Genomic DNA, 21,606 nt, shown 5'->3' with positions numbered 1-21,606 from the left:
TCCTCTGTGGGATCGGGGATGTGGAATTGATTTCACAAATGTGGAGGATGTCCACCTCGGGTAGATAAGGATCCATCAGCTAGATAATACCCGTTCTGGTAGACGGTATTATTAATTTGATATGTGATAGTTGGGCCTTCACCTCTCAGAACATCATTGAACACCGGGGATTGACCCAGGACGTTCAAATCATTTTGAGAGCCGGCAACTCCAAAGAAGGCGTGCCAAACCCATGTATCAAAACCAGCAACTGCTTCGAGGATGATGCTTTTCTGCCCTTTCCGATTCCCATAATCCCCTTGCCAAGCAGATGGACAATTTTTCCATTGCCAGTGCATGCAGTCAATGCTACCAATCATTCCAGGAAATCCACGAGACTCAGCTTTTTGTAGAAGCCGTTGCAGGTCCTCGGGCGTAGGTCTGCAGGTAGTCCCTGTGTACAGATTTTCCACTGCATCACAAAATCGCACCAAGCTCTCCAAAATAGTGGACTTCCCCATCCGGGCAATCTCATCCACCTGATCAGCAGATGACCCATACGCCAACATTCGTATCACAGCTGTGAACTTTTGCTCGGGAAGCAGCCCCAAATCTCCAGCACAATTTTTCTTTTGAACAAAGTAGTCATCATAATTGCAAATATCATGCATGACTTTATTGAACAGATGGGGTTGCATTCTATATCTTGCTCGAAAATGAACATCAGAGTACAGAGATTGTGGGATAAAATAATCTTCCATAAGATTCTTACCCCGAGAATGTCTATGTCTGTCCACATTCGGTGCCCGGCCTTCTCGTGAACCACGGCGGCTCTGGTTTTCTTCCTCCAACAAAGCAACGGCCACACCAAGTTGCTCATCTAGTTCTCTCTGCGCCCTTTTGCTTGCAGCTCTTCTACGCATTCTTGCTCGCCTTTCTCGCTCTTGCCTCTCCAAAACCTCTTCCATGTCGTCTGACATTGAGAATAGAGAATGAAATCTAAAATATGAGAGAAATGAAGATGTAGAGAAGATATGGTGTGGGAGGTATGAGCTAAGCCTCTGCATTTATAGAAAAATTTAGGCAGATAGAGATGACACGTGGCGCAATTTTAGAGGGTGAAAATCTTATCTGAAATTTGAAATTCACATGAAATTTGAAATTTGAAATTTATCTGGAATTTGAATTTTGAAATGTATCTGAAATTTGACATTTTGAATTTATCTGAAATTTGAAATTCACATGAAATTTGAAATTTGAAATTTATCTGGAATTTGAATTTTGAAATGTATCTGAAATTTGACATTTTGAATTTATCTGAAATTTGAATTTTGAAATGTATCTGAAATTTGAAACTGAAAATCTGATCCGATATGAATAGTATTGACACATAGGAACCCAAAAATATTATCCGAAAATATTATCCAAATTAATTGTTTAAGTAAACAAAGTTGTGAAAAAAACAAAAAAATGAATAGTATTTGCCATGGCAAGCCTTGCATTGCTGGAAACACAATTTTTTTTTTGCCCTAGGCGAACACTATTCACATAAATAGTACCCGCCTAGGGCTCCCTTGCCATGGCAAGGGGCTAACTGTGGAAGTGCTCTTATTAACTGCATTAACTCAGGGAATTAACTCAATAGAACGGTCACATTTCACTTATAATTAGCACATGAATGTTTGTGTAGTGGTGGATTCGAATCGAATTTGTTAGATTAAAGGTGATCAGTCAAATAACCTAAACAAATAGCAACAATTAAAATAGTGATTAAATATTCATCTAAAAGAAATTAAGAATTCATTAAATAACATTAAAAATCATAACTATTCATGTTCGGGCATCATCCTTGTCCTAGAGAATAATTAAGTTTCTCATGTTCAAAGAAAACTAAACGAAAAAGCTAGAAAACATAAAATAAAACTTATGGATTGTGATGATGCTCAAGAACTTGATGATGGTAGCGGCTTCTTTGACGATCCTTCGACTCCAGCATCCAAGAACCCTATTTTTTAGTCTTCTTTAAATAAGGAACAAATCTTCTTTTGACTTGGTAACTCCGTTTTCCTAGTTTGGCTTCAATTGTCTTTGATGAGTTGGCATCCAAAATCCTACTAGATATAGGATTAGATCTTAGAAAATAAACCCACATCCTTGCAACACCCGTGTAGAACACATTTTCCCAAAACTATCTATATTAGAACGGCCACAACTCTCTCCACACACATTCGAATCATGAATCGCAAAATTCTACAGAAAGCTAACATTCGTATCTTTCCAATGATATGATCAACATCTTGTTCACTCTAAGGAAGTACAGTACAGTATATTCCATGAAGTTGTCTGATTTGCACAGGACATTCTTGCGAAACATCTTTCAATCCCAAAAATGATCCTTTTGCTTGCTTTTTCATCTTCACTGTTCAGACCTAGTAAAACAAAAAACTAAGTTAAAATGGACTAAACTCACTGAAGAACACAGTAAGAATCTAAGAGAAAGAGAATAAAAATGTATGAAATAATGGTTATATCATATGTAGCTTGCTTCTTTATCAAATCGGCATCCTCATGAAAAGTTGGATCTCCTACGCTTGCGAGATACAAGAGAGGTATTGCACTTTTATCCTATCTTCACATTGGGAATTTCAGGTGCACATGGGTATGGTATATGTAAGAATGAGATGCTACTTCTCATCTAACACATGTTGTTTGAATTCTCATTTAGAATACTTCTTATATCAATGTCATATGACCTCTGATACCTTCAATTTATTTCAAAACAGAGCTGCAAACTTCTCTTTGTTGTCTCATTAGACTGTTTTGTATCCAATTTTTCATCTGCATAGAATACAACGAGGACTAATATATCTCATAGCACAAGAGCATGGTTGTCAAGTGCAACGAGAAAAATGCTATAATTGGGTTTAATTCATAATTACAATGAATACATTTTAGAAAGTAATTCCTATACAAGAAACTTTATATTATGAAATTCAACATTCTTTGATCCACAAAATGTTCGTGGATCCTTATTTTTGTTGTTGTATTTATGGGTTTAACCTGCATTATTTGTTATAAATAAAAATTATTTTTTATTCTTGCCCAATGGGCTAATATCTGGAAATCATTAGAATGTGAGGCATTGGAAAGAATTTAAATTCTCATTCCTCAGTATCGCTTGTATAAATAAAATAATTGAAGAAATAACTCTAGCCCAATGGACTAAAGTGGTGTTTTAGCCCCAAAGCCTAAAATTATATGACAAAATTGTATATTTAAAAAGTATAGCCGATCGGCTATACTGTCTAAATAGAGACGAATATTTTAACAGTATAGCCGTTCGGCTATACTCTTGAAATATTAATATACTCGAACAATAGCCGAATAAGAGTATAGCCGATCGGCTATACTCTTTAAATATATCTCACACGAACACGAAGCTTGCACTCGCAGCGGACGGAGTTGCAGATGCAGTCACAGCCTTTTGGCTTCTCTATTAACTCAAGCTTCGATTTGTTTTCTTCGGTTTCGGCTGCTTCATCCTCCGGGTTCGGCACCGAAAAAAGACCCAGCCCGCCTAGGAGGCCCGCCCAGCCGCCTAGCCGCCTAGCCGCCTAGCCGCCCCGCCTACCGCCGGCCTACCGCCCGCCTAGGCCGATTTTTCGAACATGGCGATTGACTGAAAGTCTGAAACCCGAAATTGAAAAAGTTTAGCTGCAAATTTGAGCTTGGAATTGAGGTTGGGAAGCCGAAGCAGTGAAGCACAAGTCAGGTCCATAAAAGAAGAGATCATGAGACTCTTAATTCATCTAATTCCATTCCTCTCCCTGTTTCCCGCTTATTCTCTTCTTTCTAGGCTCTCTCCCAAACGACATGTTCACCTCACCACATCAACGACAACTACGACAATTCCTCCCTCTGCCAGTGCCAACTCCGCCTTATTCTCTTCTCTCTTCGCATTGACGGCATGGCGCAGAAGAAAAAAATGCAAAATTTGCTGACTTGGTGTCTGTCTTCAGTGGAAGGAAATGATGAAGCTATCCTATCATGGAGTTTCTATGTTCTTGCCAATAACAAGGTTCGGTTTTAGGCCCCAATCTCAAATTCTGACTATTTATTTCTGGTTTGGTTCTTCTTGCTTGAAACTTGATAAATCGTTATGCATTCAATATTCATCCATTGATGGTTCTTCTTGGTTGGACTGCTTTCCATTCTTTGGATATTGCATTTCTGTTATAGATTTTGACATTTGATCATGCCCTCTTGTTTGCTGATAGAAAAAAAAAAAAAAAAAAGAAGAAGAAGAAGAAGAAAGATTTGTCTCCTCCTCCTCTTGCAGAGGAACACAAAACCAACCCACCAAAGAACAGAAAAAGAAAAGAAAAGAAATATTACACCACCTCAAGTGAAAAATCTAATTCATTAGTTTGAAAGGACTGTGACCCAAATGACGTGTGGAAACTGTCAAGCTAACTGTAGGGAGGACTATATTTGATTTTACCTTAAAGACTGATCCGAAACCATCTTCTCCAAGTTTATTGTTGTTTGAAAAGTTTTTGGTTGCACAAACAACAGCGGCCAAGTCAAATAATGGTAATTCCAGATCTTCCTTTTGGCCGGGCTTCAGTTTTCCTGTGAAGTACGTAGTGAAGTAAATAATGTAGCATGGAAACTTAGCTTAGAAACCAGAGAGGCAACAGCAAAATTTTTCTATAGAACTGAACCTACCTATCTTAGAAAATGGTGGGGCAGAAGAGTACAAAATTAAATAGCTTGCCACATTTTTGTTGCTGGTTCTTCCTCACATATAATAGCAGGGTTAGGCCCAGGATCAGCAGTCCAGTAGACAACACAGTACTGGTTACTGTGATCTTTGTATTGTGTCCTTGATGTAGGAATGAAGTATTTCAAAGCAGAAGACTGAGGAGTCAGAAATTCATAAAGAAGAAAATCTTTACTTTTTATCATCCAGCGAACAATTAATGCTAGTTTCTGAGACACTTCTAAAGAAATATTTTTCTAATAATGTCAAAAGTTTTCTGGCTCTATCTTGTTTCTAATCATGTCGCTGTTGGAAGATTTCTTTCTTCTTTTTTCCTTGGTGGCTTTTATTTTTCTTTCAAACTTTGTTTTAAACAGCAAGATGATTCCATACATAGTTCTGATGAAGCCATTTTTATGTAAATATCTTGCCCATTTATATTGGAATATCTTATATCAATCAGATCGCTGAACCACAGCAAGCACCCCCTTCCTCCATCTCGGATATCCAAATTTGAAAAGGCGGTGCAGGATCAGCTGTTCATGCACACCATCTCACATTCCTTGAGGTTCATACTTGTGTTATACCAGTATTGTTCTGTACTTGGCAATTTCACCCCAGAGTACTTCTTATAAAGATGCCTCCGCTGCAATTCAGTTGGCTCTTTCTCACACAGCTATATGACCAATCCACCAAGTCCCAGTCTTGTTGAAAGTTCAGTATAAATCCTTCCAAGCAGCTAGATACTGGGCACTTGTCAATACTACATGCACCATTTGGACCACATATTCCATATTTGTCACAGATTTCAGTCGTTGCTTTTAGATAAATGACCCAACCTTGGTTTCCATCACTCTCGATGTAGCTCAGCCCAAATCCATCTTGAGTTAACGCCAGCCTGAAAAGAGTTGAGCTGTTGAGAAGCTTATAACCATAATATACTTCATCATCATTATCCAACACAAAATCATATGTTGGATTTAAATTATGCTTCCCACCAAATTGGATTCCATTCCATGGTGCAGTCCGATATTTTATAACAGAACCCTCCCTCAGAATTAATTCATGGTATCCATAAGGACCAAGTTGATATGCATAATGTCCTTGAGAAGGATCCTGGGGCTTTTCCAGGGTGTAAGATGCCAATTAAAACCTGTGATTTTGTTCCTAACAAGCTTCATACCTGGTATTAACGTATCACCTGGGTAATCAAAACTCTGCCATAAAATATTATCAGGGTCATTATGACCATTGCCATCTATCACAACAAGATTTCCGGAATCCAAAAGCTGTGCCACTGGATTCTGTGCAGAACTTGATGTGTTGGAAGACCTGTAGTGTTCTTATGGTCGACAGGGACAAGAATTCCAGGGCTGCTCAACTTGAGTACACCTGATGAACCAGTGAGTGGTGTGTTTCTTTTAGTCTGCACTATACATGGAGAGTCTGACTCTAATTAGAAGATAATTATATTAATTTGGTAAAGCTTTGTCCATAACTGTCTCTCACCTTAAAAAATTTCACAATTAGCAGCGTTGGCAATACTTGATTAGAAAGTAGAAACCCTACAGTATATAGTTAAGTTGAGTAGCTGGGAAGACAATTAGTAAGCTTTCAATACTAAAGTTGAATAGTGGGGAGACAAATTACTAAAGCTTCAAGGACATAGGATGAATTTCTCATAAGGGATCCCCTTTCACTGTAGCTTGGAGTAGAATTCGTTTTGACACAATATCAATTATCAATGTAAACACGTTACTGATGCATTATCGACAATATTGATGCACGTCATACCAAATTTAGATGCGTAATTGAATGCAAATAAACATCACTCTCTCCAGTGTGAAATGGAGAAAATTCTCTTCAATCAAAAGTGGGCTTACTTCAAATTTAGTTCAAGAATGATGGTGTCTTGCGTGGCAATTGACAATTAGGATCCTCTAGTAGAAAAATCTCAATCATTTGTTGTCATCCACTCACTTGGTCAGTCTTCCAGAATCAAATACCAAATCAACTCAAAGGAAGCTGCAATTTTCTGAATATATACTTGTTTTAATTCTTCCCATCTTTTTCTTTCTTTCAGTTTTTTTTTTTCTCCCTCAAGTTAATACTTAAGTGAGTTGACAAATGGGGAAAAAAAAGGGAGTAGAAGAGATGAACCCTACATTTGACTTTAATAGACAAATGCCCAAGAGAAGTACCAATAAGAGCATCTCCAATTGGGAGGTGCTATCCTATAATTTGACACACATTTCTTTTTTTTTTTCAATTCTAACATCATGTCATCTATGTCGCAATAGGCCATTGTAGATAAATTTTCAAATAACCGAGTTGCTCTATATATCCTATTGGAAACTGAAGGGGTAGAAGACTAGAAAACAACTTACAATCATTCTGGTGCTGCTTCTTCCAAGCATTAGAAAAAACAGAGCTACACCCAGGAGATGACACAATACTGCCTACTATGATTCTTACTTTCTTCACATTCAATGAGACTACAAAATATAACCCAAGTGGGCTAACCCCCCGGGGTGGAAATTGGGTTTAGCAGGTTTAGCACTGATTGTTGTATAGTCTTCATGATCTAGGCAGGAAATATATTTGAAAGAAAAAAAAGGGAGACGTTAGATATTGATAAAGAAAAAAAAACTTCTGTAATGTCTATCATCCATTGATCTTAACAGACGAATTTTGATAGTAGAGTTTGATAATTGTGTCCAAATCCAAAATTATAGAGTAACAACCTTTGGGTTTGATATGTTTTGACTTTACTTTTTGTACATGATCATGAAGAGATGAAATCCAAAATTATAGAGTAACAACCTTTGGGTTTGATATGTTTTGACTTTACTTTTTGTACATGATCATGAAGAGATGGATAACTCCCAATTGACTGTTCCATATCCAAAGACGTTTCTTTCTTTCTTTTTTTTCTTGTTTTCTTTAAAATTTGCATTAACACACTGACTTTTGAGATTAAAAATGACTCCATACCTAGTTCTGATGCTGCCATTCTAAAATAAATATCTTGCCCATTTTCAGTGAAATTTCTTACATCAATCAGCTCACTAAACCACAGCAGGCACCCACTTCCTCCATCCCTGGTATCCAAGTTTGCAAAAGCTGTGCAGGAGCAGTTCTTCTGGCACAACATCTCCCATTCCTTGAGTTCCATACTTCTGTTAAACCCAGATACATCATTTGCAGTCTGTTTTGTTCACTCTTAAGGTTTGTTTCCCATTTCAGCTTCAATTCTTCAGCTTTCAACTACATGCCAAATTGAAAGTAAGTATATAATAATTGGTTGCATTTGTATGTCACAGAGAGACTCACATCTTTTTCAATTTATTTTTTGCAATTTTCAATTCAATGAAAAAGTAGCAGAAAGGGTTTGTTGGATTTGAGAAATGGGCTTTGCAATGCTTTTTAGGTACGGCTTCTGTGGGCTGCATCAAGAAAGTACAACTTCGATCTTAATGTTTTAGAGTCTAAAGCACAAGATGCTGAGGATAGACTCGAAACAGTTGCCTCTCAAAAGGTCGTGCACTGATGTACTCAATCCATCTTTGGTCTATGGCTATGAGTGTGTGATGTTGTTAGTGTGGTGTTCCTTTTGCCATTGGCTTCTTTCTCTTTGCTTTGAGATGGTTGACATTGTTACAGAACAATGGATTCAAATTCATTGGCTTGAGCAGGCTCTTCATATTACACAAGTAAGTTTTTTCTGCTTGAAACTGGCTTCAGGTTCCTTATTTGCTAAATTCATAAGTTTTGCTGAATTAGTGGGGCACAGCGCAGCACGAGCATGAATATTAGTGGGCCGTGCCAGGATCAAAAAATTAGTATAATCACTGTGATATGAATTGATCTTTGACCATCTTTAAAGATAGATGATGTGTGACTGAACATAACATGAGCTTCTGTAGAGAATGGAAAGGCCGAGCGAGATTTATGTAGCCAACTTAAAGTAGTTGAATTCAGCTTAGCTGACTGTGATGTCAAGTATTGTCGACCAACTGAAATTTTCTTTTGCTGTAACTTCTGCAAGATGGAATCTGTGTATTGACTATTTCAAGATTTTAGATTGGTATATAGTATATACTTGTTTGTAGTATAGCAGAGATAATTCTCTTAGAATTTGCTTTCTCCAGTTTTTGTTTGGAGCAAAGATTCATGAAGTTCCCAAATTGCATGTGGAAGGATCTCCTAAAATGCCGCTGCAATGTGCACGTGTTATAAGGTACGCAATTACAGTCACTTCAATCATACTCAATTAGCCAGTTAGTGATTAGGGTGACCAGTCTAGAATTTTCAGATTCTTTAGAGGGCATGTGTTTAGTGTCGTTTTTTACCATTGTGCGGTGTTCTGAGTGAACTGTTTCCTCAGCTTCTAATTCTGCTCTGATATTTATTACGTGTAGGATGGTCCGAGATGGCTATTTCGGCTTTAAAGACTATTTTGAATCTCTATGTGATACTGTGGATGGTGGTAAAGACTTCTATTTGCTTGGTTCTGATTTTGAGAGCTATTTAGTGGCTCAAGTAATTATTTCTGTATACTTGGCAGTCCCAACCAAAAGCATATATATGCAGTTTGAGTTTGGTGTTGTATAACTTACTATGGTGCGTGGGATTTGAATCTATATGACTACAGGCTGCTGCTGATAAAGCATTTGCGGATCCAATTAAGTGGACTCAGATGAGCATCCTTAGCACAGCGGGGGAGGGGAGATTTTGCAGTAATGTATGGAAGTCTGGCCTTGGGATGTGTCTGAATGTCTGAATTTTCAAAATCTTATGGACAGATTTGCAAGTGAGTATCAAATTGATGGGGATTGTTGCTCTGTCTCCACTTTTCTGAAGTTTGTGATCAATCGGAGCAGAGGAAACGCTACTGTTCTCAAGCTTCCAAAATTATGCACAGTAGATGATTTGAATTTGCTGCAAATGTGTAAGTTTTCTCATTTTCACTTGTTTAACAAACAAGTTAATTTTCAAAACCCTCAAGTATACCCAGTTTAATTTTCCTTGTAAATGTAAATCTAGCATTTTTGTTGTTGTGGAATGTGTGCAGGTGTCCTGGCCTTGTGACTTCGAGTTTACCAGTAAATTTATTGGACAGCAAACACACGAACCTAGAGCTGATTGGCAAGTGGAAAAATTTGGAGGTGTTATCATTGAGTTCATGCTTAAATTTGGCGAAAATACTTGCAATTATACAAACACATTGCAAGAATTTTTATGGTTTAGATTTGTCCAAAAGCTCTGTTCATGGGCGTGTGGCATTGTCAATTGTGAAGTTGATGTCTAATATCAAGTACTTAAATTTGAAGACTGCAAAAGTTAATCGGGATGGTCTTGTCACGTTGCTGCACAGATGCAAAGATCTGGTGATGTTGGATGCTAGAGACTGTTCTAGTTTCGATGAGAACAACAATGAAATATCAAAGCTTGCGTCTCATATTAGTAAATTTATGTGCGATGGGTTCTGAATTTCGAGAATTTCTTCATGGTATGGACAATTTTGTTATTCCTGTTGATGGATACTCATTTCATCTGCATGTGGAGGAGACGTGGGATGAAATGCTCAATGATTTGCGCGATGCGTTCAATGATTTGGGCGACGAGGAATGAAGTACTATTTGATTGTACTAAGCGATATCTCATCTTTTTTATATTTACAACACTAACGAGCAATTTTGTGTGTAGATGTGTGCTTAATTTGGAAAATGCCCATTCTAAATTCCTTCACTACATTTTCTGTAATATCACATGTGCTCGCGATTGTTCTTCAGCCTTACCTTTAACTCTATTTCTATCTTAATTTTCCCTTCCCACCAAAGGTTTTCCTAGCTAAATTTCTTTTAGGTTCAGGAAAAATTTCTTGGTGAAAGAATTTTGGTTGCACCATCTTAACAACAAGCACAACCAATAGACAAATGAAATAATATGTCATATTTAAGAATGAGATGCTACTTCTCATCTAACACATGTTGTTTGAATTCTCATTTAGAATAGTTCATATATCAATGTCATATGACCTCTAATACCTTCAATTAATTTCAAAACAGCGTTGCAAACTTATCTTCAATGTCTCGTTAGACTGTTTTGTATCTAATTTTTCATCTACATAGAATACAGCGCAAGCTTATATATCTCATAGCATAAGTTGTCAAGTGCAATGAGAAAAAAGGCTGTAATTCGGTTTAGTTCATAATTACGATGGATACATTTTAGAAAGTAAATTGCAATACAAGCAATTTTATACTATGAAATTTAACATTCTTTGATCCAAAAAATGTTGGCGGATCCCCTTTTTTTTTTCTTTTTTTTTAATTATTTATTGTTAATTATTATTTATTTATGGTTTTAACCTGTATTATTTGTTATTATGCAAATTCATTTTTTATTGTTGCTTAGTGGGCTAATAACTGGAAATCATTAGAATGAGAGGTATCAGAAATAATTTAAATTCTCATTCCCCAATATCGCTTGTATAAATAAAATAATTGAAGAAATAACTCTAGCTCAATGGGCTAAAGTGGTATTTTAGCCTTAAACCCTAAAATGATATGACAAAATTGTATATTTAAAACGTATACCCGTGCGGCTATACTTTCAATATAGCCGCCTGCCAATACTCTTTAAATATTAATATATTCGAGTATTTTAATAGTATAGCCACTCGGCTATACTCTTGAAATATATTCAAAACGAATACGAAGCTTGGACTCAGAGGACGGAGCTAGCAGACGTAGTCACGACCATTTCGATTCTCTATCAACTCAAGCTTCGATTTGTTTTCTTCAGTTTCGGCTGCTTCGTCCTCCGGGTTTGGCACCGAAAAAAGACCCAACCCGCCTTGGAGGCCCGCCCAGCCGCCTAGCGCCCGCCTAGCCGCCTAGGCCGCTTTTTCAAATACTGCGATTGACTGAAAGTCTGAAACCCGAAATTGAAAAAGTTTAGCTGCAAATTTGAGCTTGAGATTGAAAAAGTTTAACCCCAATATGAGCAGGCTCTTCATATTACACAAGTTTTTTCTGCTTGAAACTGGCTTCAGGTTCTTTATTTGCTAAATTCATAAGTTTTGCTGATTCACTGATATTTGCTAGTTTCTTTTTGAAAAAAAATAAATAAATAGATGAGAACTGTGAGGGTTCAAAGACAATTAACAAGATGCACATTCTTGAAGGTGATATTGGATATCCCACACTCGTAGTAGTAGTTCAGAACTTCAGATAGGTTGATATATAGTCAATATATTATTCTGACCATCTGTGAACTGTCGCGGGAATTGAAGTCCCGTCAGCCCTGACAGCATCATGTCTTTTCGACAATTGACCTATTTTGCTTTTTACAAAATATAATCTCACATTAACTCAACAAATCTGATGTCTTGCAGTTCATAAACAACCTTTCTGATGACCCTCTGCTGAAGATACTTGGGCCTAACTTCAGATTCTATTTCTCTCGAGCTTTTCATCTGTTGAAGAGTCTTTGCAGAATTTAAAAGGTCTCACCATGAGGTAAGTATCAAAAGTCCTTTCTTAATTGGTCTGTAACAGCTGTTGGAAAAGGAAAATATTTCTTCAATGTTCTTAGGAGGACATTGAGGCCGCTCCTGTGATACATCTTTATAGTTTTCTACCATTAAGTCTGCTGTTTACATTTGCGTATCTCGTTAATTTTATAGAATAGTTTACAAAATTCGGTGGCTGGTTTTCTAATTTTCAAGAACTCTGAAGGCACATGTAACTATATCACTTCAATCTTGAAGAGGTCGACCCACAAATCTTTGTAAAAACTTGAACATGTAACGGATTGTCTCTTCCTACCTCCAAAATTATTAGTTGTAAAACACTGAGAATTACATGACAGATGCTTGTATTACCCTAAATAATCTCATTTAGCAGGTTTTCTTACCATGAATGCATATGTTATATTGTTGAGGACCTGGGCCAATTTTCCTTATGCGGTTACAACATTTCATCAAAGAGAAACTGGAAAAGAATGAACTCACAGCAGCTCTTGCAAATGAGGAATTAGTTTTCTTTATCGTATGTAGTCAATTTTCTTTCTTTTTAATTATTTATGTACTCTTTTCTGCCACAACTTTTTCTCAAGAAATACGTCCCATCTAAGCATTTTTCTTGTGGTATTGTCCTTAATCGGAGTTGCTCTCATCAAAACTCACTAGCTGAAAGAGTCACAAGTTCTGAATGAAAGAAATTTTCGAGAATTTGATATTATTAACAGGTATATTTGATAGCAACTGTTACCACATGTTGGCCTAAGTTAGGAATGCATAGATCAATGCATACAACAGCGGCTGTAACCATTACAAACATGAATGTATAATAGGTTCAGATTTCATCTTTGAGAAGCTTCTGCTTGGAACATTTGGGGAGGATCTTTATCTCCAGATCAACATATCTTATTTACTTGTGACAATTTGTCCATGAAAATTTTCAGTCTATATGTAATGCCAGTGTACATAAGAATGGTTTCTTCCCCTATTCTTGTGTAAGTATCCCTATGTGCCCTTTTGTTGTATGATAATATCTCTTTACAAATCGAAGACGACTTGAGAGACTTCTTAGTGTGGAAGCGATGATGCCTTCACTACAAGATCTTGAGCGCTTTAGCTTTTGGGTAACTTTATATTTCTCTTTATTAAAATTGAGTATATTGTGGGATGTGATTGCCAGTATTAATGTATGATTGGATACAGCTTGCTTCTTTATCAAACCAGCATCCTTATGAAAGGTGGGATCTTCTACGCTTTTGAGATACAAGAGAGGTATTGCATTGCCCTTGCAAGTGCACAAGAATGATGTAGTATAGCGTTTGACAAGTCCAAATATCATTCCTACGAGGATTCCAAATTAATCTAATGTTTGAATACCTAAATTAAATCTAACTGATACACAAGTGAATTTGTAGAGATTGTTGTTGTGAAAGTTTATGAAACAAATAAGAAATGGATCAAAGCAATATAAAGTTGCGAAAAAATGATGAAGTTCTAGGGTTTCGAAATCAACCACAAGCAATCCAAGTTAGATTTCACTGCATTCAACAGATTTTTTTTCGATTTTTTTAGATGATAATTCATGTATCTAAGTCCCTTTCAGGCACTTTAACCATAGTTTTCCTTAAATATAAGATTCTTTTCTAGTTCATACAAATATCATATATCCAATTGACGCAGCACAAGCAAATAAGGTTTCAAACGAAAACCTTGAGTAACAAGGACACTGGAATCCACCAGAAATTAAGAGAAACTCTCTTTGATTAATTTGATTAAAATCTGAATTGCCAAAAAACGTTAGACGAACCCGTCTAAATACACAACTCTCAACCCTTGTAACTGCTAGGGGAGTTATTACAATTAAAACTGAAAAACAGAATTAATTCGGAGACTTAACTACGTAACTCCGAAACTGAAAAAAAAACAGAATTTATTTTGGGAATTAACTATGTAACTCCGAAACGGAAAAACAGAATTTATTTGGAATTAACTTCGAACTTTGAATGCAGTTTTGAAAGGCCAAACGACTCCAGAATGCCAAAATCCATCGTACATCACAGCAAAGCTGTGAGTTTGACTCGTGGCATCGTTCCCTTTCCGAAATGGTATTTTGCTCCATAATCGGAGCTCGGACGACAATTCTGCAAATTCCCACCACGTCCCTTTTCTTGCTCAACCGCGATAAAATCTGCCATCTGTTCTACATCACCAATCCTGCAATTTATCCTGGTTAAGGCATAAATTTAACAAGTTGGATTCATTACGTTTTAGAAAACAAGGGAACCAAGCAAATCATTATTCTTCGTCAAGCAATAATGTAATTCACCACACTTAATCACAAGAAGCTAATTGAATTATATTGCAAGTTCTACCTCAAATTCATCTTCCAATTTACTAGATGCAAAGCCCTAAAATAGTGATTAATCTACTAGATGTTCACTCTTCCCAAATTTTTTTAAATTTTCTATTTCATAGGGTACATAGGCCCTTACAACTCAAATACTCTAAACAATAATCTGCCTTTTTTATTTTTATTTTTATTTTTTCTTTTAAAAAAAAAATTCCAACTTTTGAATTGGATGCCATGTATTAAAAATCATGTCATCATGGCTGGGCGCTTTTACTAAATAATCCCATTAATTTTTTAACCCCCCCCAAAAAAAAAAAAAAACAATCCCATCATTTTAGCATTTCAATAAATTGGATTTTTATTGGACCCAAACCATTTTTATTTTTATTTTTATTTTATCAAAAGCATTTTGAAAGTCAAAGGCTCATCAGAGACAAATGGCATTAAATGAATACGAAGCTCTAAAAGGAAACAACCAAAATATAAACCCCCCCTAGAATCACATTAAAACCAAATTGTCTATGTTCAAAACAACTTGCACCTATATAAAGAACATGATCCATCAATTGTTTTTGCACCAAGGCGAAACTTCTTAAACTAAACAAGCAAGCATGGCATCGTTCGTTGGAAATGCAATGCTGCTAATGTTGTTTTTGCTGTTTCCAATAACAATGTGTCAAATTCCAAAGACGCATGTTAGAGTCACAAATGATTTGGGCGGAGACTTAACACTTAGCGTTCATTGTAAATCCAAGGACGATGATATTGGCCTCCAAGTACTCCCTCCTCATGCCTCCTTCCAATTCAGCTTTCGACCTCACGTCATCGGGTTGACGCTGTTCTTCTGTGGTTTCAGGTGGCCTGGTGAATTTAAGTGGTTCGATATATATACGGCGATGAGAGACCAAGGAGTGTGCTTCAACTGTTTCTGGAGTATAGGACCAGATGGGCCATGCATGTTTAACGAAGAATCCCAGAAATATGACATTTGCTATAGTTGGAACCGTAACTAACTATATCATGTGTAACCATGTGATGAATTCTTAGTTAGTCCAATTTGGTATCACTATGTTCTAATTTATATTCAGAATAAATAATAATTAAGAGTTTGACTTTTCATTTTATTGTTGTGGGCCGTTGATATTTTCTTTTTTCTTTTTCTTTTTTGTCAATATGGTCATTTGTATTTGGCGTATTTCTACCATTTTGCCAAGACAGATAGGTTTTTTTTTAGACTTTGATTTCTTTGGCTCTGCATTTTTCTCTATGTTAGTGAGGTATGCATTTTTTAAGAGAGATGGTGGTCTTCTTCTTCTTCTTCATCTCTGCATTTGCAGCTGGGTGAGGTTTGTGTTTTCAAATAGCTTTTGAAGTATGCCTTTATTTTCAAAATCTACTTCACCCATTGAGAATTTTTTTAGAGTAAAACTTTTACTCTACATAAGGTTTTTCATTGTGAGATTTTGAAAATGGTTTTTAAAATCCACATCTAGGTTCGTGTAAAATACTTATCTTTTGGGATGTAGAAGTTGGTCTACATTAATACTTGAGTAGAATGATAGTTTTAGGTTGAGGCGTGTAGTCACTGTCCTTAAGAGTAGATTTCGACCCCTCGGAGACAATGTCTCGGTGCAGCAAGGTTGTATGGTGCCCCACGCTCCAGGATACAACAGCCTATATATGGCCCGCATAAGCGTACACTCGCCATACTTGGGTCTGATAAACAACTCGAATCTTTCCCTTGATAAAAGAAAACAATTTGAAACTCAAACTCAAGAATGTGGAGAAAATAATGAAGAAAGGTGCCAATCTGATTTCTCTTTTTTCAAAAGTACATCTTGAATGGTTTATATATATATATATATATATATATATATATATATGAGCTTTCCAAGTGCAGGTTTGGTTATTAAACAAGCAATTAAGCTGCATAAAATGCTCCCACAGTTAAAAGCAATAAGTTGCCAATGTTAATATGGTTTAAATCCAAATATAAATATATAAAATTAATACACAATCAAATCATAGCCGGTTACATTTGGCCTACATGTTTTCTCCAATTCAAGACATTAAAACCCAAAACAAAACTGCCAAAAGAGATTAATATTAATATCAATAGAACATGTCCAACTATACCAAAAGGAAAAGATTTTGAAATCTCAACTCTAATAGTGTGTTTGGATGAGGAAATTTAAAAGTACAAAGGATTTCATAAATGACGGAAATTAATGTTCTAGAATTTGTAAAGTTTCTTGTTTGGGTGACTGGTTTAAAACACGGAATTTAACCTTTATTTGTAAAGTTATCTTTTTTTTTTTGTAAACTCAATCTCTCTTGGGATTTTAAAAATGACGACTTTTAGATAGAATTTAAACTTGGAATTTATGATCTCCAAATTCCATTTTTTTTCTACGCGGAATTTCTAAATTTCTATGTTTTTTTATCCAAACACCGGAATTGGTTCATGTCAATTTAGAAATTTCTGATTTTTGTCAAAATCTCAAGTTTATTTTCCTCATCCAAATGCACCATAAAAGAATTAAAACCACCATTTAACACATATTTAAAATTTCAATTCAATAAATATAGTAATAATAACAAATATAAATTTAATAATACTTTTGTAGTTTGAAATACTCACAAAAACTCCAACAGCCCCTATTACAACCATCCAGGAAAAGTAAATCATGAATAATGTTTGGTCTTCAATCCACTTGACACTAATCATGCAAGGCATAGAAAATGAAATTCAAACTTAGGACCTCTTTTGAATATTGAAAAGGCCACTAACCAATACACTCATAATTATTTTGGGTTATAGTTCTTCAATAGAAAGATAAATAATAACAAACAATTAATTATCCCTCAAAAAGATAAAATATAATTAATTCTATTAATCTACATGGCTAATGACATGGGCATGCCACATAATGTTGTATAGAAATGTCGTATGAAATTGCGGGAAGTCTAATCTCCTCAGGGGATATAAGTACCCAAAAAATCTCAATTGAAGGGATTTTTAGTCCCCTAAAGTTTCAATATAACTGCAACTTTTTTTTAGTACAAGAGATGGTCTAAAGTAAAGAGGTGAGAGGGGCTTCTCACAAACACACACACTACCATGATGCTATAAGGGTTCGAACATGAGACCACTAGTCTGCAAGTCAATGTCATTTTTCACTGGACTAGACCACGTTGGCTATCCCCAATTTTTTGTTGTCAAGAAAAAACTAATTTCATTTGTTATGATTTCTTTTAATTTTCCCATGTCATTATCTTGTTTTATTTTTTATACTAGGAATATTGAGGGTAAATTGAGTCAATTACAGTAGTAAATACATTGCTTACTCTTAACAACTTTTTATTTTATTTTATACAAGTGATATTGGGGAATTGGAGTTTTCTCACATACAAACTGTAAAGATACCATCGGAGTTCGAACCTAAGATCACTAGTCTATAAGTCAAGGTCTTTCAACTAGGCTATACCCTGTTAGCTACTCTTAACCACAAGTACAAGTCCCTTACATTTTCTTGGTGTCCAAGTACATTCGTCTGCAAGTCAATGCCATCTTTCACTATTCTAGACCCCGTTGACCCTTTTTATTTTTTAAGTTAAAAAAATAAAAAATGAGTTGGTTGGTCTCCCTTATCTCTTAACTATTGGATCAAATTGGTTAGCCTGATCTAATGGTTAAAAGATAGGACCTCACCTAAGTGCTATATATAAGGCCCTTACTATAGAATGACTCATATGCCTTAGTACTAGCTATGAAAGATGGAAGAGATAGGGCCATGCCTTAACACCAGCTCAGATAATGTTCTATCTCTTAATTGTTGGATCAAACTAACTAATTTGATCCAACGATTAAGAGATATGACCTAATCTAAGGGTCTCACTATAGAATTCTTGATGAAAGATGTGAATCAATAATACTTTTTTATCAATAAAATAAATAAACTTACAAAGAACGAGGGGACTTTTTTTTGGTTAGAAGAACGAGGGGACTTAATAATATATCCATTCTTAGCATTAATAATATAGATAAAGCCTACACTATTTAATTTCTATAAACAAAAAAAAACCCAAAAAAGTTGAATTTAATTTTGATTATTAAATTCCTTTGATGCCCAATTAAGTGTTTTGAGGTTTTTTTTATGAGGTTTTGGGATTGGGCTTGTTTTAAGAAATTGATGGCAGTTTTGTAATTTATAAGAATTTAAAAGTCTCTTTGTTATGTTGTAAATGGGCTTTGGGTGTGTTTCTAAAGTCCATTTCATATATGATTTTTATTTTATTTTTAATTTGGGCTCTTATATTGGGTATAATAGTGAATCTCCCTTCTTTTGTCTGCTTGGGCACTAGCTATATACTTCTTCTTTTTTTCAATTAAAAACATTACATAAGTAATATTAAGCAAGCAAATATCTTGCTTTGTTATTAATTAAGAGGACGCCAAGATTAATTGTGAATAAACAGGGAGAAAATCAAGTTGCTAATAATGGAGGTGATTAAGGCATGAGGGGTGGTGATAGAGGTAATTATAATCAAAGGGTTGATGAAGGTTTGAAAGATTTGGGAATGTTTATGGAGGGAATTGAGGGCAAGTACTATGGAGGTGATCAAGGCACAAGAATGCAAGTGATGGAGTTTATTATGTTAATGGAGAAAATTGAGTGCAAAATTAACCACATGTTCTCAGCAAATTCCCATAATCCTGCAAATCAATCAAGTGTACTATACCATATGTGAGACCATATGGAACCTGCCGAACAACTATAAAAGTAAGAAAAATATATGATGCATGATATTCGTACCGTTGTGTTTTAATTTCCATCAACAAAAAATTTCTTCAATGGCTTCCTTCATTAGAAATGCAGTTTTGCTAATGCTGCTTTTGGTGTTCTCAACGTCCATTTGTGATGCTCGGAAGAGAAGATTTGTTCGAGTGGAAAATAATTTGGCTTTGGATGGAGACTTGAGCCTTACCGTTCACTGCAAATCCAGAGACGATGATCTTGGTGTCAAAGTGCTCCCGATCAATGGCACATTTGAATTCAGTTTCAAGCCTAACTTTATTCACACAACACAATTCTACTGCAGTTTTCAGTGGCCAGGTAGATTTGAGTGGTTCGACATATATAAAGATTCGAAAGACGAATGCAGTTTGTGTTACTGGAAAGTATTTCCTAGCGCGGTATGCAAGTTGAGCTGGGAGTTCGACATTAACGGTGCTTACAATGGTTGCTATCGGTGGAATGATCATGCCACTCATATTATCAAGTCTTAATTGTTTTTATCTTCAATAAATAATTCGGGCTCCATTGTTGCTTTTATTTTTTAGATATAGATTTTTTTATTTGCAAAGATTTGTAGCTCAAATAGTTAAGAGCATTTACCCACACACCGAAGGATTCCCCCCTCTCTCAATATCGCTTGTATCGAAGAAAAAAAAGATATAAGTTTTTTTTTTGGGTTAAATGAGTCTAATTGTTGTTGGAGGACGTGATATCATCATGATTGATCACTTTTAATAGGATCCATCATAGCACAATCCCTCTGTTTAGTTGCTAGGATCTGGAGAGAGTGCACAATAGAGAAAGAATGTTTATGTTAATTTATTGAAAGAACAAAATATAATAAAATAATTAATCATTGGATTTAAAATGAATGGTTGCGATTAGAAGTTTAGGTACTTGGATTAGAGACAAGGGATCTGGATTTGCAATTTCTGTTGTGATAATGGGGTAGAGGGAATTTGGATTTAATAATATTTAAAAGATAAAACAATAGGATCATTAACATTACTGTTAAAGTCTCATTAAAAAATATACCTATTGAATAGCATTTTCTGAGTTTCTGTTTCTTAATTACTTTAATAAGTAGTTATGTTTTAATTATTATTTACTTAGTGAATAATTAATATTTAAATTTATTTGAAAACAAATTTATTTTTATTCAATAAAATGTGAGTATTTTGTGTATTATTGAAAATTTTGTAAGAAATAAGTGTATTAAACATGAAAAATACATACATACATGTACAATACGAGTATTAAACTTGAAAATGCTAAATTCTTTATATTGGTAATAACTCTGGAAAAGTAAAAAACTCAAAAGGGGACAATAGAGACTTGGATAATGGCCTAATAGAAATGAATAATGCTCTAAACCACTCTTATCGATAAACAAAAATCGGGGAAAACAATTATAAAAATAAAAATAAAATTAAAAAAAGATCACATTATGTAAAGAGTATAGCCCCACAGCTATACTATTGATAAAAAATAAATTTTTTAAAAAGGACCCTGGTAAAGCCGGCATTGCTTTTTTATAATAAAAAATCCGGAGTATAGCCGTACAGGTTATTTTATTATTAAAAAAATCATTTGTAATTAGATTTTAATTACACAATTGGACCCGACTTTTATTGATTACTTAAAAATTATAATTGAATATCGTCTGTACTTTAGCTTCAAAACAATATATTCAAATCTCAATTAAATACACCATCTTTAATTAGTAGGTGGCATTTGTTCATAGAGTGATATGGCTCTAATATGAAGATTCACATAAAAGGTTCATAAATGACACCCTCACTATAGAATTTCGCTAAGAATGTGAGCTATGCGTACATAGAAGAAGACCTTCCAAACAAGAGCCAGTTGCTTGAGACTAATCATACATGACAAATTTTTTTATGTAAAAATATTGAGACTAAGTATGAAAAATGGTTTTTAGCAATAATCATTTTTTGAAGATAATTTTGGCAGCTTTTATTTCTTACACATCAAATAAGAAAGCTTAATTTTATGGGATTAGTATGAAGTATATACTGACTTAATGAGCCATTATTTTTAGCCTATTTTGCACTAAAACCGATTTTTCATATTTTGATTTAGTGGAAATTTGATTTTCTAGTATTTTTATTTGAATACAAATGGGGTGTACTTCCTTATTTACATTGTAAACTTAAGTAAATAACAT

At 35.1% G+C, this 21,606-nt stretch overlaps 1 protein-coding gene across 4 annotated transcripts; it reads left to right on the top strand.

The window, feature by feature from the left end:
- The first annotated feature begins 3,440 nt into the window (after window positions 1-3,440).
- Window positions 3,441-10,143, top strand: LOC148920004 (uncharacterized). Of its 4 annotated transcripts, none has more exons than XR_016123641.1 (8): window positions 3,441-3,751; window positions 3,836-4,057; window positions 7,784-7,969; window positions 8,172-8,454; window positions 8,893-8,981; window positions 9,163-9,230; window positions 9,396-9,692; window positions 9,816-10,143. XR_016123641.1 is itself a non-coding variant. In XM_089044724.1 (7 exons), the coding sequence occupies exons 3-6, from the start codon at window positions 8,242-8,244 to the stop codon at window positions 9,404-9,406; spliced, it is 381 nt and encodes a 126-aa protein (XP_088900850.1). In that variant the 5' UTR covers window positions 3,441-4,057; window positions 7,784-7,969; window positions 8,172-8,241; the 3' UTR covers window positions 9,407-9,692; window positions 9,816-10,143. The 4 variants fall into 4 exon arrangements, 2 of the variants coding, with proteins under 2 accessions (XP_088900850.1, XP_088900851.1); XR_016123640.1 differs by adding an exon at window positions 5,205-5,309 and having other exon boundaries at window positions 3,441-4,057; XM_089044724.1 differs by having other exon boundaries at window positions 3,441-4,057.
- The last annotated feature ends 11,463 nt before the right edge of the window (window positions 10,144-21,606 follow it).

Source organism: Prunus mume, linkage group LG2 (genome assembly GCF_029339155.1).
Source record: "Prunus mume cultivar Tortuosa linkage group LG2, ASM2933915v1, whole genome shotgun sequence".
Classification (NCBI taxonomy): domain Eukaryota; kingdom Viridiplantae; phylum Streptophyta; class Magnoliopsida; order Rosales; family Rosaceae; genus Prunus; species Prunus mume.
The sequence above is the reverse complement of the archived record's forward strand: the minus strand, read 5'-3'. Positions and strand labels throughout refer to the sequence as shown.

Coding starts and splice junctions, on each gene's coding strand:
- LOC148920004 (XM_089044725.1), top strand. CDS start 8,242: ATGCTGAGGATAGACTCGAAACAGTTGCCTCTCAAAAGGTCGTGCACT. Junction 8,455..8,892: donor AGGCTCTTCATATTACACAA/GTAAGTTTTTTC, acceptor TGCTTTCTCCAG/TTTTTGTTTGGAGCAAAGAT. Junction 8,982..9,162: donor CAATGTGCACGTGTTATAAG/GTACGCAATTAC, acceptor TATTACGTGTAG/GATGGTCCGAGATGGCTATT.